Genomic DNA, 13,859 nt, shown 5'->3' with positions numbered 1-13,859 from the left:
TTTAGACGAGAGTAACGCCCAGAGTGTTGTCACTTAAGTGGCTAACCCTAGCATTACATCATTAAGAAGCAGGATAGGCACGTTTAGTTAGCATTTGTCAACAAGAAAAAAAAAGCTTGTGAAATTAGAAAAAGATGACCATTTTCTTTTTGTTATATACTGCAACTGTCTTATCTTTCTAGTCTGAATTTTAAATCAGCCAGGTAGGTGAGTGACTCGGGAAACGAGCAGCTCACACCAGCGCCATGGGAAGCGCCGTGGTGCCGTGGACAGGTCTGTGCTTCATATTCCACTGGGCAGCCTGAGCCGTGGAGCCCAGCTCCTGGTGGTGTTGACAGTGGGAGGCCAGTGGGAGCTCTGCTGGCAGGGCTGTGACACTGAGACACCGCCAGCCCCCACCTGGCATGCAGTTGGCCCTCAGCTCAGTGGCGTTGCCCAGTCGTGGTCAGCTGTTTGTGACCCCGTTTGATGGGTCATCCCTCCTGGCCCATCCAGGTGCGCTGTTGGTCTCAACTGTTCCAGGCCTCTCGCCTTGGCAGCTCCTGCCGGCTTATCCTCACTCGGCATCCGCCGTGCCTGCCTTCCTGTTTGCTTTCCGTTTTTGCCCAATCCTACTCTTCCTTTGATAGAAGTGCGTCACAAGGTCTCTTTCTGTAATACTGTCCCTTTGTGATGCTCCGTCTTTAATGTAATAGATACCATGCTGGTTCTTGCTCAGAATCACCTTCGAGGACTTTTTCAAAATTCAGATCAGCAACTTTGGGTTGTAGAGGAGGGAAACCAGGGCAGTGTGATGAGAATAACAGGGCAGAGCTAAAGGGGGAAGGAAGTTAGAATGAAGAAGGCCCTGAACGGGAGAGACTGGGGGAGGAGACGTAGACACCCACGCTGGCCTGGCCACTCTTGCTTCTCAGCTGGACCCTGTGGTGGGGCTGGCAGTGTCGGGCGTATGCTTAACTGTTAGAGTTTTCCGCTGCCCTAGAACAAGCTGTAAAAGCTCATGGCACAAAGGATGCTATAGCTTCTGCCTTATAACAGGGGGGCTATGGAAAAGCACAATGGAAGCATCAGGATTGCTGATCATGTGATGTATTCTTGGAAATTAAAAAACTTTAGGAATTAACTCTTTTCAATTGTCTCCACTAGCCCGCTTTTGACTGGACAAATTTTGGAGAGAATTGCCACAGAATTTAATCAGTTACAGTTTCATGCTGTTCAAAGCAAAGGCTTGCCTCTTTTGGACAAAATAAGACCAGTAAGTGTTGTTTTAGATCTTCACCCTTCAGTATTTAGGAATTTGCTAAATGGTACAGGCAGACCTTGTTTTATTGCCCTTAGATTTATTGTGTTTCACAGATATTGCACTCTTTTCCAACAATTGAAGGTTTATTCAGCTCTGCGTCAAGGAGATCTATCACCATGCCAGTACCCTTTTAACAGCACTTGCTCCCTTCACGGGCTGTTATCCCTGTATCTCATTCTGGCAGTTTTCACAGTATTTCAGACCTCCACCAGCAAAACGATTGTAGCTTGCTGAAGGTTCACATGATGATGGCATTTTTAGCAATAGAGCATTTCTTAATTAAGTAAGGTCTGTATCTTGTTTTTCTACATATAATGCTTTTGCAAACTCCGTATGCTCCCTGTAGTACAGTATAAACATCCCCTTTATATCTGCTTGGAATCCAAGAAGCCCCATAACTGGCTCTATTGAGGTGGTAGTCGGCTCACTGCGGCGGCCTGGAGCCGCCCCTGCAGTATTGCCAGCGCGCGCCTGTGTTGTTCTGACAGTTGTGGTCTGCAGGGTTTTGAAACTGGCTTTGAATTTTCTCTCTCAGTTTTTGTTTTTAGGCCCCTGCCTCCTAATGCGTCACACAGTATAGACTTTGTGTAAAGACACAGGCACAGTCTCTGAATTATAAGGGTGGCATTAGCTCTAAATTTCACGTGATTGACACACTGTATGATTTAGTCAGAATTGGTTTATCCCGAACTCTTGACTGGACTTTAGAATCATGATGTTTGTCAGATTTACTCTGTAACTTAAAAGAACCTCATTCTGAAGTGACATCTAAATCCTCCTTTGATACAGCCAAGATTAACTTAGAAAGAGATGTGAGGAGGAGGAGAGATTCATTGTTGCTCTCCAGAAAATGTTAATTTTACGTATATTCTGTTGGAATAAGAAATGTGTTATGTGTGTGTTTGGATCTTTAGAAATTATTTCAGCTGGAGCTTTTTAACCTGTCTTTCTTGCAGCGCATAGCTGGCATCACAGCCGTGCTGCAGCAGTCACTGGAAGGCCTCCTGCTAGAAGGCATTCAGACTTCCAGTGTCGATATTATTCGGCACTGCTTACGGACTTACGCCACGATCGACAAGACCCGGGATGCAGAGGCCTTGGTCGGTCAAGTCCTTGTGAAGCCATACGTAGACGAGGTTCGTGTGCTGTGGGATAAGGCCTTCATTCAGCAGATGTTTGTGGAGCATCTGCTCTGTCTTGGATGCTTTACTGGGTGTAAGGGGTGGCTTAGAGGCCTTTCTGTAAAGATTCTCAGTTACTGTAGTACCATCAGTTGTGAGAAAAGGTTGGTCCCTGGTGGTTACAACCAGCATGCCGGAGTCAGGCACCTTCTCAAGTGTTTTTAGTGATGCTATAGCCCAGGGGTCATGTTAATTTAGTGGGAGGAGGGTCTTGCCTAGGGAGAAGGAATGTATCAAAACATTTTTAGGTCAGTTTTATGGTATGTAAATTATTTGCCACTAAATTCTTAAAATGAATTTTTAACTGCTGGTCTAGTGGGTAAAATGGAATGAGTAAGCAGATACCAAAACTGCAGTGTTGCTGGTAAAGGAGCCTGCTGAACCCCGACCATGGAAAGCCTGTGCTGAAGGGCGTCTTCACAGAGCTGTGGCCTAAGTCTTGAATACTGAGGAGTCTCTTAGCCAGGAAGATGGGAGGGAGGAAACAGTCACTGACGCAGGCCTTTCATAGGCAGATGAGCGGCACAATATGCTAAGTCCAGAGCTTGCCTATCCAGTGTCCTTCATCTGCAAGGATACAGGTAAACTTTGGAGAGTGAGCATATTCTTCCTTTGAGCAGCCAGAATATAAACTGTACCACATGAAGCTGCCAATACTCAACATTTGCTGACACACAAAAATGGCAGCTGCATCTGGTCCAAACTGGTGAGAGTCACAAGCCCGCCCTCAGTATCTGCAGGCTTCTCCAGTCCTCCGTCGGCGCGGACGCTCTTTCTGCCCAGTAAGCAAAAGCCCTGCTTTCCGTGACTTTGGGATGAAAGTCTCCCATCTATAAATGGGGGAAATTGAATCTCACTGATAAAAATGAAATTTGAGGATTAACGTCAGTAATCCTCTCAGCTTTTACTAAAAATAAATGATCTGTCAGACTCCTCTCTTCCTAACCTGTTAAGTTTCATATCTAACTTGATAAGAATGAAAAAGACAAATTACCTACATTATTTCTTTATCAGTAAGTGAAAATCGTTACTAACTTATGCCTTTGTTTTTCATTGAACTGAACCTAATGTGCTAACTTAGAGAAACATTTGATGTTTCAGTGGCATATTAAATAAACTAAGGCCACATTTTAATTTTTTTTTCAATTCATATGCTTATCTTGTCATTAACCTTTTAACTCTCAACCTTAACACAAAAGATAAAATAATAAAGTAAACTAAAATATATATTTCCATCTTTCTCTGTCTCACACCTTCCCCTGATCTAAATTATGGTAGAAGAAAGGGCCAAGGTCGGTACAGGGAGGGGCTGTTGTTATGGGAAATTGTCATTTTATTTTGCTTTCAATCTCGGGAGGGAAGGAGGCAAATGTGCTTGGCTTCCCAGCTTCAGGCCAGTCTCTGTCACCCAGCCTGTGTCTCCCGTGGGTCAGAGCTGTGCTTCCAAATCCTGAAACTAGTTCTGAGTATAGCTGTTACTGTTAGAAACATGTTAGCTGGGGAGGAGGGGCATGAGGAAGCATACTTTTGAGGTTTTCTCTATTATTTTTCCTGTAGTGTGTAATTCACACCTCTCTTTTAGATGCTTTTTAAAAAATGCTGTTCATTTAATAGGTGATTCTAGAGCAGATTGTTGACAGTCATCTGAGTGACCTCCAGCTCATGTATGCTAAGCTCTTGGAGTTCGTTCCGCATCACTGCCGCCTTCTTCGAGAGGTCACAGGAGGAGCCACCTCAAGGTAGTTTGAGCAGCTGTACTTAGAGCTTGCGCCGGCTGATTACCGCCGCCTTGTCTGGGGCGGGTTCCTCTGCACTCCCCTAGTGAATTGTTACCGTGGCACTTCGAGGTGGGTGTGGGTCACCCCTCAGAAGGTCATCGCCTTAGAAGGGAGCGGTAATGAGCAGGGCAGAGGTGAAGGGAGCATCTTTCTGAATTCACGACCCATACTTTCCCCTTTTCTATACTTTTTCCTAAATTACTTGTGAAATAAAAGTTGGTTTCCTTACATTATTCTAATGTTGTAATCTGTTTATAAATATCAGTTCAGTTTAATTCAACAAGTTTTACATTAATTGTGGTTAAAGTCATCTTGTGTTCCCTCCTCTTGCCTGATTTCCATACTTTTAGCTTTGTTTCAAAAATACCCGACTGCCTTTCACCATCACCACTGGCCTGATCCGGGCCTTTGTCATAGTTTTATCCAGAATAACAGGATCTGCCCACCTCCTCTCCCTGCCTCCACCCTCTCCCTTCTCACCCTTTCCCTCTGCCCTTCGGCTGTCGCATTTACCCGCAGTTCTGATATTTAGGCACTGCCTTCTTCCTAGGTCTTCAGTGGCTTCTTGCTGCTCGTCAGGGAAAGTCTAGGCTTCTTGACGCGGCACTGCCTTCTCCCTAAGCCTGCAGTGGCCTGTTGCTGCTCATGGGGGAAAGTCTAGGCTCTTGACGGGGCACTGCCCTCTCCCTAAGCCTGCAGTGGCCTCTTGCTGCTTGTCGGAGAAAGTCTAGGCTCTTGGCGCGGCACACGAGGCCCTGCGTGCTCTGGCCTTGGCGGTCCTTGCACGGGGCACTCTGCGGGCTCCCCTTGCTCCGCTGGCCCAGCACACACCCCGTGGGCCTGGGTTTCCCTCCGAGTCCTCTGCCTTTCCCTTTCTCTTTGTTGGTCTGTCATTCCGTGTGAAGCCCCACCTCAGATGCCACTTCCTTCAAGAGACCACCTTTCATCCTGAAGTCTAGCTTTAATCCTGTTCTCTGCAGGCGATTGCATGTTGCTTTTACTTCTGTTGAGGACTAATTTCCATCTTAACTGCTTGCTCCCATCCTGCACAACGCATACTCCCCACCCTTGGCACAGTGTCTTAAGACAGCAACTATCCAATGTTTTTGAAATGAAAGACTCCGTCAATGTGCAGCATTAGAAAGGCAAATAAAGTCCCTTTCTTCATGGAGTAAAAATTATTTTTAGTCTTGAATTTTTTTCTTTGAAAGGAGAAACCTGGGGAATAATTGTGCTGATAGACGGTGAACTGCCCTCTCTGTTTCCACTAGATGATTTCAGATGAAGCTTTGTTTTGCCACTTTTGTTTAATAATCATGAAGATTTAGTTGGATCTGGATTTGGGGTAAGAATTTAACAGAAGCCATCATGTGAAATTAAAGAGGCCACAGCAACGAAACAGCCAGTCATTAGACTTGACAAGCCTAGTCTTGGTCCTGAAGTGTCAAGTCTCATGCCTCACGTTTGTCCTCTTCCACAGTTTTCAGTGTGGCAGAACTCATGTAGAAAGCTCAGAAGTTTGAGTGTCTAGACTGTGCCTTGGTAGGTCATCTGCCTTCGCTTCACGCCCCATCGTCTTGTTGCCCTGGACCCTCCCTTGCTCAGCATCTGCCTTTGGGTGCTTTGTATACCCAGCAACACCAGTGATGTTCAGGAGTTATTTTCCAGAGAACATAAATTAGCCTTTCTAATGGTTGATCTTGCAGATTTAAATTTTCTTTTTGAGGCTTTAACTGTATATTTAGTTTGGAAATGAGGTGATCTTGTCATTCATTGTTGCTCATATTATGTGCATTTTTATTATAAAATCTTCAATTTTGTTCTCTCTTCCTATACCTGATTAGAGCTGGTTCTTATTGTGATTAAAAGCATGATATGATACGTGAAATTGGGTATGTGGGACGTAGGCATCTCCTTCCCCTCATTGAATGTAAAGAAGATTACCTTAATATAGAGCATGTTAACAGTGCACCGAAGTGGGTAGGTCAGTGAGGTGGTGTTGCCTGAAGATATTTACAGATTTTTAAGTGCAGAGAAGCTTAGGGAGCCCACCTCTTTTATTTACGTACCGTGTATTTCACACTGTTAACATAGCACTTACTATATGCTGCTGCCCTTGCTGCTGCTGAGTCGCTTCAGTCGTGTCCGACTCTGTGCGACCCCATAGACGGCAGCCCACCAGGCTCCCCCGTCCCTGGGATTCTCCAGGCAAGAGCACTGGAGTGGGTTGCCATTTCCCTCTCCAATGCATGAAAGGGAAAAGTGAAACTGAAGTCACTCAGTCGTGCCCGACTCCTAGCGACCCCATGGACTGCAGCCTACCAGGCTCCTCCATCCATGGGATTTTCCAGGCAAGAGGACTGGAGTGGGGTGCCATCGCCTTCTCCCTACTATATGGTAGTAAGTGCTAAATGCTTTACAAATCTTATTTCATATAATGACCCTATGATTTTAAAGATGAGGAAACCAAAACACAGAGAAGTTTAGTGACCCGAGATTTGAACTGAGGTGCTGTGGCTCCTGAGAGCATGATTTTATCTCAGTGTTCTCTGTCACCTAAGTGTGTGAATTAGAGACTCAGAATTCGGCCTTTTTGCTGACGATGCAAAATAGAGCATGTGCATATGGAAACCATGAATGTTAGCAGTTTTCTTTATTAAGATTTGTGATCCAGATTCTACATGAAATGAAATTTTACATCAGACCTGAAGATAGTCGGAGGCAGCTGAGTCACAAAGCTGTTAGTGATTGGTAAATTAGTGTGACTTATAGTGTTTTAGAGTTGAGTGTGGAGAAGGTGATGGCACCCCACTCCAGCACTCTTGCCTGGAGAATCCCATGGACGGAGGAGCCTGGTGGGCTGCAGTCCATGGGGTCGCTAGGAGTCAGGCACGACTGAGTGACTTCAGTTTCACTTTTCACTTTCATGCATTGGAGAAGGCAGTGGCACCCCACTCCAGTACTCTTGCCTGGAGAATCCCAGAAACAGAGGAGCCTGGTGGGCTGCCGTCTATGGGGTCGCACAGAGTCGGGCACGACTGAAGCGACTCAGCAGCAGCAGCAGCAGCAGAGTTGAGCGGTGTTAAGATTGAATACAAAGATTGCTTTTCCTGTGGTACTAGATTGCTGCTTTTTCAAGATAGTGTGTAAACGTGGTAGCCCATTTTAGGGGAGAAAGCTGTGCCACGGCACGTCTGCGTAGTTTTCCGTTACCTTGACCCCAGCTGTCTGCTCTGTGATGATTGTAGGAGTCGGGACACAGAGGGTGCGTCAGGCTGTAGGTGAGAATGAGATCAAGGAGTGAGAGAGAAGTCTGGGCCTAAAACAAGATAATTGACAGATACAGTTGTTTTCAAAAGGTCAAAGTAAACTTTAGGCTGAGGAAGTTTTGTTTTAACGAAACACCACAGTGGGATTCTGCTTTTTGTAAGTAGATGTTTCTGGTGTATTTGACTGAAACTTTTCTCTCATCTCACAGTGAAAAGGGCAACACTGTTCCCGGCTATGATTTTTTGGTGAATTCTGTCTGGCCAGAAATAGTACGAGGATTAGAAGAAAAATTGCCCTCGCTGTTTAATCCTGGGGACCCTGATGCGTTTCACCAGGTACCTTTTCCTCTGCTGTCTGGACTTTTGATGGTGCTGACCTGAGATAATCATGTCTTTTTTGCACAGTCTTGGTTCTGTGGTTCATGGAGCCAGCATTTACCTTAAAAATACAGACATTGTTTTATTCAAGTCATAGTCTCTGATACTTTGGGGACTAAGAATATTTTTTAGGATGTAAGGTAGAATTCAGTCGAGAAGCACTTATGACTAGATATGGATGTTTTTTATGTAAATTTTAAAAAAGATCTTAAGGACTGTTGAAAACAAATCTCTTCACAGTTGTTTTAGATGAAACATTAAGCTTGTAGAACTCTGCTATATCAGTTTGAAGGAAAACAGGAAGTAGTGATTGGATTGCAGTATATATTATATCCAATCACTGCTTCTTGTTTTCCTTCAAAGTGATACAGCAGAGTTCTACAAACTTGATTTTCATCAAAAACAACTGTAAAGAGATTTATATAGTTAATATTATAATTATTAATGTAGTATAAAAGTATCCTATATAATTTGAAAGATTAGGAGGCCTTGATATTTCTTTAAAAAAAAATCATGTTTTCTATTTAAAGGACTTCGTGGTTGATATATCAAAAGTGAACCCATATGTTGATTTTCCATTTTTTAAAGATGTTATGTAGTGTCCTGGAGAAGAATGAAGACTCTAGGCCACACGGCCTGAGCCTGCACCCCGCTCTCCTGCTCAGTACCCTGCTGCTCAGGCTCTTGGTGCCTCTCCTCCTCTTCTGCTCTGGATTTTGATTCTTGTTTTTTATTCTTTTATTCAATATGACCATCTTTGTCTTATAATCACGTGATTTATTAACTTTACATGACCGTAGTGACGGATACACTTGTGGATTTTTCAGTTTTTCCTATGTGTCCCATTTTTCTTCCTTCTTTTCCTTTCTCTCTTCATTTTTTTTCTTTTCCACCTTCTTTGTATTTTTCACTTTTGGGAATTTGTTTCTCTCATTTATTCTCTTTTACCCCTCTACTAATTTAGAAGTTCTGCCGTCTATTTATTTGTGTATTAAGTAACCTTAGTGGTTACTTAACAGAATTTAAAGTTACTGGTGTCCTTTGGCCTCCCAAACAGCACAAGGATCTCAGACGCCGATCATGCCATCCCGTAGTGTATGTTAGTTACCAGGGTCTTCTTTCTATTCTGATTTCTCATGCCCCCAGTTGGGCATTTTCTCATTGCTCTGACACGGCCGTCGTCCTCCTCTGAAATCCCTCTGCATGTTCATCGTGTGCTCTGCTCACTGCTGCGTCTTGGGCGCTAGGCCTTTTCTCTTGGGTCATTTTCCTTCCTCCTGAAATCCATCTGTTACCAATTTCTGTTGGTGATAAATTTCACTTTTTTATGATAAACCCTCAGTTAATATTTGTTTGAAAATAACTTTGTACCTTTTATGTTTGAAAGGTGGTTTTGCTGGAAGCAGAGTTCTCTGCACTTTGAACTTTGTCACTTGAAGGCAATAGTTGCTGCTGTCTCTTGGGGGTCACAGCGGCTTCTCCCCCCGCTGCTGCCGCCGCCGCTGAGTCGCTCGGTCGTGCCCAACTCTGTGCGACCCCACAGGCGGCAGCCCACCAGGCTCCCCCGTCCCTGGGACTCTCCAGGCAAGAACACTGGAGTGGGCTGCCATTTCCTGCTCCAGTGCATGACAGTGAAAAGTGAAAGTGAAGTCGCTCAGCGACTCTTAGCGACCGACTCTTAGCGACCCCGTGGACTGCAGCCCACCAGGCTCCTCCATCCATGGGATTTTCCAGGCAAGAGGACTGGAGTGGGGTGCCGTTGCCTTCTCCGCTTTTCCCCCTGGCTCCTTTTAAAATTTTCCCAGTGACTTTGGTGTGCTGTTTCGTTATGATATATCTAGTGCAGACTTCTTTTTATTTGCTGAATTTAAGATTTGTGGGGTTTTCTGAATCTGAGGATTGGTGGTTTTCTAAATCGTTTCTATATCATTTTTGTTCATTAACTGAATTGTGCTTCTGTCTCATTCCTTTATCATTCGCCTTTAGACTCTTAATTAATCGTCCTCACTCGATCTTTCATGTTTCCTGAATTGACTTTTTTATTTTTGTCTCTTTGTGCTACATTCTGGGTAATTTCTTGGGACTTTTCTTCTAGTTCAAGAACTCCTTCTTCAGTTGTGTCTGAATTCTTCTTCACCTGTTTCAAACTTATCATTATTTTCGTTTCTAGAAGCTCTATTTGCCTCTTTTTCTAATTGTGCTTGGTCGCTTTGCTTACTAATTTTTAAAGTGTAGAGAGGCAGAAGTTGAGTGTGGTGAGCCTGGGCCTAATAACTTCACAACAGATAAGACACCAAATTTGGAACTTTATTATCCCAGAAATACCACTTATCTGTTCTCTTGGCCCTTGTTACAGTGTGTTGAACCATATAATTAGGTAATATGATTTTCAACAAGTTGTGTGACACTGAGTTTTGTGAGTTTATAAAATAAACCTTTATAAATAAATAAAGTAGGGCTTTTAAAAATAGATACCATAAGCAGAATGAAGTAATGGTCTTAAGCATTAGCAATTTAGACCCTTTACATCCCTCTTTGAGAATCATATTGATCATGTTAGGCTCAGGAGATTTTTCAGCTCAGAAATGAAGCTTTCTGGTGAAATGTTGACTTTAAAATTCTAAACCAATACTTAATGTTCATGGTTAAACATTTCTTGCAAGAAATGCTTTCAGTTTTCAGTGTTAATGGGACATGCTTTTGAGAAGAGAGGAGTATTTTTACATTTCTTTAACATCCATTATATGCAGGGGTGTAGTTTTATCCCAAAAGGGATGAGTAATACTTTTCTTTGTCTCGGCTCCTCACATCTAGACCACACTTAGGAAATTCAGTAAGTGTAGCTGAGAGTCTGACATGACTGAGCAACTTCACTTTCACTTTCCATTTTCATGCACTGGGGAAGGAAATGGCAACCCACTCCAGTGTTCTTGCCTGGAGAATCCCAGGGATGAGGGAGCCTGGTGAGCTTCCGTCTATGGGGTCTCACAGAGTCGGACACGACTGAAGCGACTTAGCAGCAGCAGCAGCTCAAAACCGGCTGAAAGGAATTTAACACTATAGTAGTGTTTACTGTCCTACAATTCCTGTGTAGTCACAGGCGCCATATCTAGGTGACTGGTTTGGTGACCCGTGTAGTCACAGATGTCATATCTAGGTAACTGGTTTGGTGACCCGTGTAATCACAGGCGTCATATCTAGGTGACTGGTTTGGTGACCCAGAATAGAACTTCTCTTAAATGGGAAGTGCATGGGAAATCCTGCGGTGTTCTCCGTAGAGCCTGGGGATCCAGAGCCCTCGCCAGGGGATGTGCAGCTGCAGTTTTGCGCTGCTGACTGACTGGGCTTCTGGTTCCTCTATGTCCTTGCTTTGTTTCTGAGTAAATTCTCTCTGAGCCTGAGCAGAAGAGGAAGTGTCATCTCTGTGGGAGATGATAATAAAAGCAGTCAACCCAGTAGTGTGGTTTGCTGGGTTAAATTAAAGAATACAGTTGTAAGCACTGTGTCCAGATGATACATGTTAAGTAAGTGTTACCTGCTGCTCTTAGTGGTGTTGCTAGATGCCCCTTGTCAGTCTTCATGGTGGCCTATCTATAAAAATGATGTAATTACTCACATGGTTTCAGTAATTTCTTTCCTTTTTTCTCCCCCTCTTTCCTTTTTTTAAATTTTCTACTTCTTCTCGAAAGGCAGTGAAAATTATACCACTTAATCTGTGATCTCTTGTGGTTCCAGTGGACAGTTAGGGGTGCCCTAGAAGACGAGTGAGAGCTGTCCCTTAAAGACCGCTGGAGTTAGAATGCCTGGGTCTCTTGAGGGGCTTGCCACCTAAGACCTTGAACAAGTCGTAGAGCCACTTCGGGCGTTGAAGTGTGGGGACCTTCAAAGGAAGATGCTGTAAGGCCTAATGAGACCCAAAACTTGGGATTCTGTGTGCTGGTCTTCATCTTGATTTCCATTTTTCAGTATTTGATCCCGATTCTGGTTAGTTTACTTAAAATGAAAATTCCACCTGTTTGTTCTTATTTTAGAAATATACCATAAGTATGGATTTTGTAAGAGCGTTTGAACGGCAGTGTGGATCACAGGCCAGTGTCAAAAGATTAAGAGCGCATCCTGCCTATCACAGCTTCAATAATAAGTGGAACTTGCCTGTTTATTTTCAAATAAGGTCAGTAATTTATTCCCATCGCCTCCACCCTTCTGAAATAGGATGTGAACACCAGTTCAGATGGACTGAACCCCGTCTCACAGCCCCTTCCTGGAGATCATCATGTTATTCCTGGGAAACAGCTTAGAGCAGAAGTGCACAGAAGTGCCGTGATTGCCAGAGCTCTGGCTTATAAGACAGAAGGGTTGCGCTTCACTCCTGTGTCTCTGGCAAGCTGAGAGCGCTAGTCCAGGGGAGCGAGCCCGGCCCGGCTTCCTTCCCGGGTGCTGCGCCTCACTCGCCATGAAGGACCGCGGGAGCTGGCCGCCTGGCAGCTCCCCTCCCCCTTCCCCTCCGCCAGCGCCTGCTCCGCGGGGCAGCCCTGCCCTCTGTCTGTAGCTCTGCCCAGCTGTGACAGTTTATCTTCAGAGGGAATCACGAAAAGTATCCCGTCTTGAAATATTTTTTGTAGCTGATTCCATCCATCAGTTTATAAGAATTGTAGTTATTATTTTGGCTTCCTTTATAATCTTGGTGAGTATTCTGGAAAATGGTGACACTTTCCTTCCAGATAGCATAGTGACATCACCAGTGTCAGTTAAGTGGTCCTGTAGACGGTTTGGGGCAATTTAGGATAAATTCTTAACAATGTATGTTCCTCTAGAAAAATAGATGATAATATAGCCATTTTTGCAGATTCTCTTGAATGAGGTCACAGTAAGTTCCTCCATAAAATGGTGTTAGCTAGAGCATTTTAGGTAGGATGGTCTTTAAAGACTTGCAAGCTTTGTGTTTAAATTGTGGACGCTTCCATTAATCATGGTGGAGCCCTTCCCTGGAGTTCTGAGGAGTAATTGACAGAGAGGGAAATACGTAGATACCTTGACTTGTAATCACTTGCCGTGATTGGGAATGTGTATAGTCACCTTTCGATGAGGAAGTCAGAGCTGTCACACTGTTAGTATGGTGCTCTTTTAGATATAATACTGAGCTTTATACTTAATTTTTCAAGGTTATATTATCATGTAGCTAAGAAATTAAGGATTTGTTTATCTGAGATACTCATGGACTGCATGGGGAGTAACCGTTATGCGATGATCAAGATGTAGCCAGGGCAAGAAGCCCTTTTGGTTTATGAGAAAAATTTAAAATGGTGAAGCATCATTTTATAGTGTAAGAGTGCCATGGAGAAATAATACTTAGACTTTCCATATCTCCTGTAGTCTACGTTTTGGGTTAGGTTGCTTTAGATCCCTAATAACCGTCACAGCCCATACCCCTGCTCACTGCCTCCAGCAGCCTCTTAGCCATTCACTTCCCCAGGCCCCACACCCCCACACTTGGTCACCTTGCACTCTCGCATCATTCCGCCTTCTGGAGTTCTGGGCCCTGCAGGGTAGCACAGCCTGGCCTCAGCCCGTTCTCCTCTCACCATAGGTTCTCTCAAAGCTGGTAATTGAGTCTTAAACGATGCTGAAACTCACCCAGTCCCATGAAAAACATTTTTAATCTTCACCAGAGTTTACCATAAGCATTCAAAGGAATTGCTTAACTTTTCTTTGTAAATAGTTTTATTCAAAATTTATGAAATTAAAAAAGTTACATTTGAGTTATGAGGTGTGGAACCTGTTTTCAGTACATTTGCTCTTCCACTTAAAAAGAAATTCAAGTAATACTTTATAGAACGCCACTCTGTTGATTTTCGTCAGTGGTTGGGTTATTTATTCTCTGGGATAACAGAATGTTTTGCAAACATGGCTAGTGTCAAAGCTGTATTGCTCTCTGATTCGCTTCAGGGTC

The 13,859-nt window shown here is 43.9% G+C and overlaps 1 protein-coding gene across 5 annotated transcripts in view; it reads left to right on the top strand.

Annotated features, from left to right (window-relative positions):
- COG2 (component of oligomeric golgi complex 2) overlaps positions 1-13,859 on the top strand; it is a 43,551-nt gene that overhangs the window by 17,298 nt on the left and 12,394 nt on the right. For all 5 annotated transcript variants that reach the window (XM_027962397.3, XM_004021579.6, XM_027962395.3 and 2 more), the window contains exons 6-10: positions 1,147-1,255; positions 2,260-2,439; positions 4,099-4,223; positions 7,741-7,867; positions 11,941-12,080. In XM_027962397.3, the coding sequence (XP_027818198.1) occupies positions 1,147-1,255; positions 2,260-2,439; positions 4,099-4,223; positions 7,741-7,867; positions 11,941-12,080 (681 nt within the window). The remainder of the gene's footprint in view (positions 1-1,146; positions 1,256-2,259; positions 2,440-4,098; positions 4,224-7,740; positions 7,868-11,940; positions 12,081-13,859) is intronic.

This window comes from Ovis aries, chromosome 25 (assembly GCF_016772045.2).
Source record: "Ovis aries strain OAR_USU_Benz2616 breed Rambouillet chromosome 25, ARS-UI_Ramb_v3.0, whole genome shotgun sequence".
Taxonomy (NCBI): Eukaryota; Metazoa; Chordata; class Mammalia; order Artiodactyla; family Bovidae; genus Ovis; species Ovis aries.
This window is presented reverse-complemented; position numbering and strand designations above follow the sequence as displayed.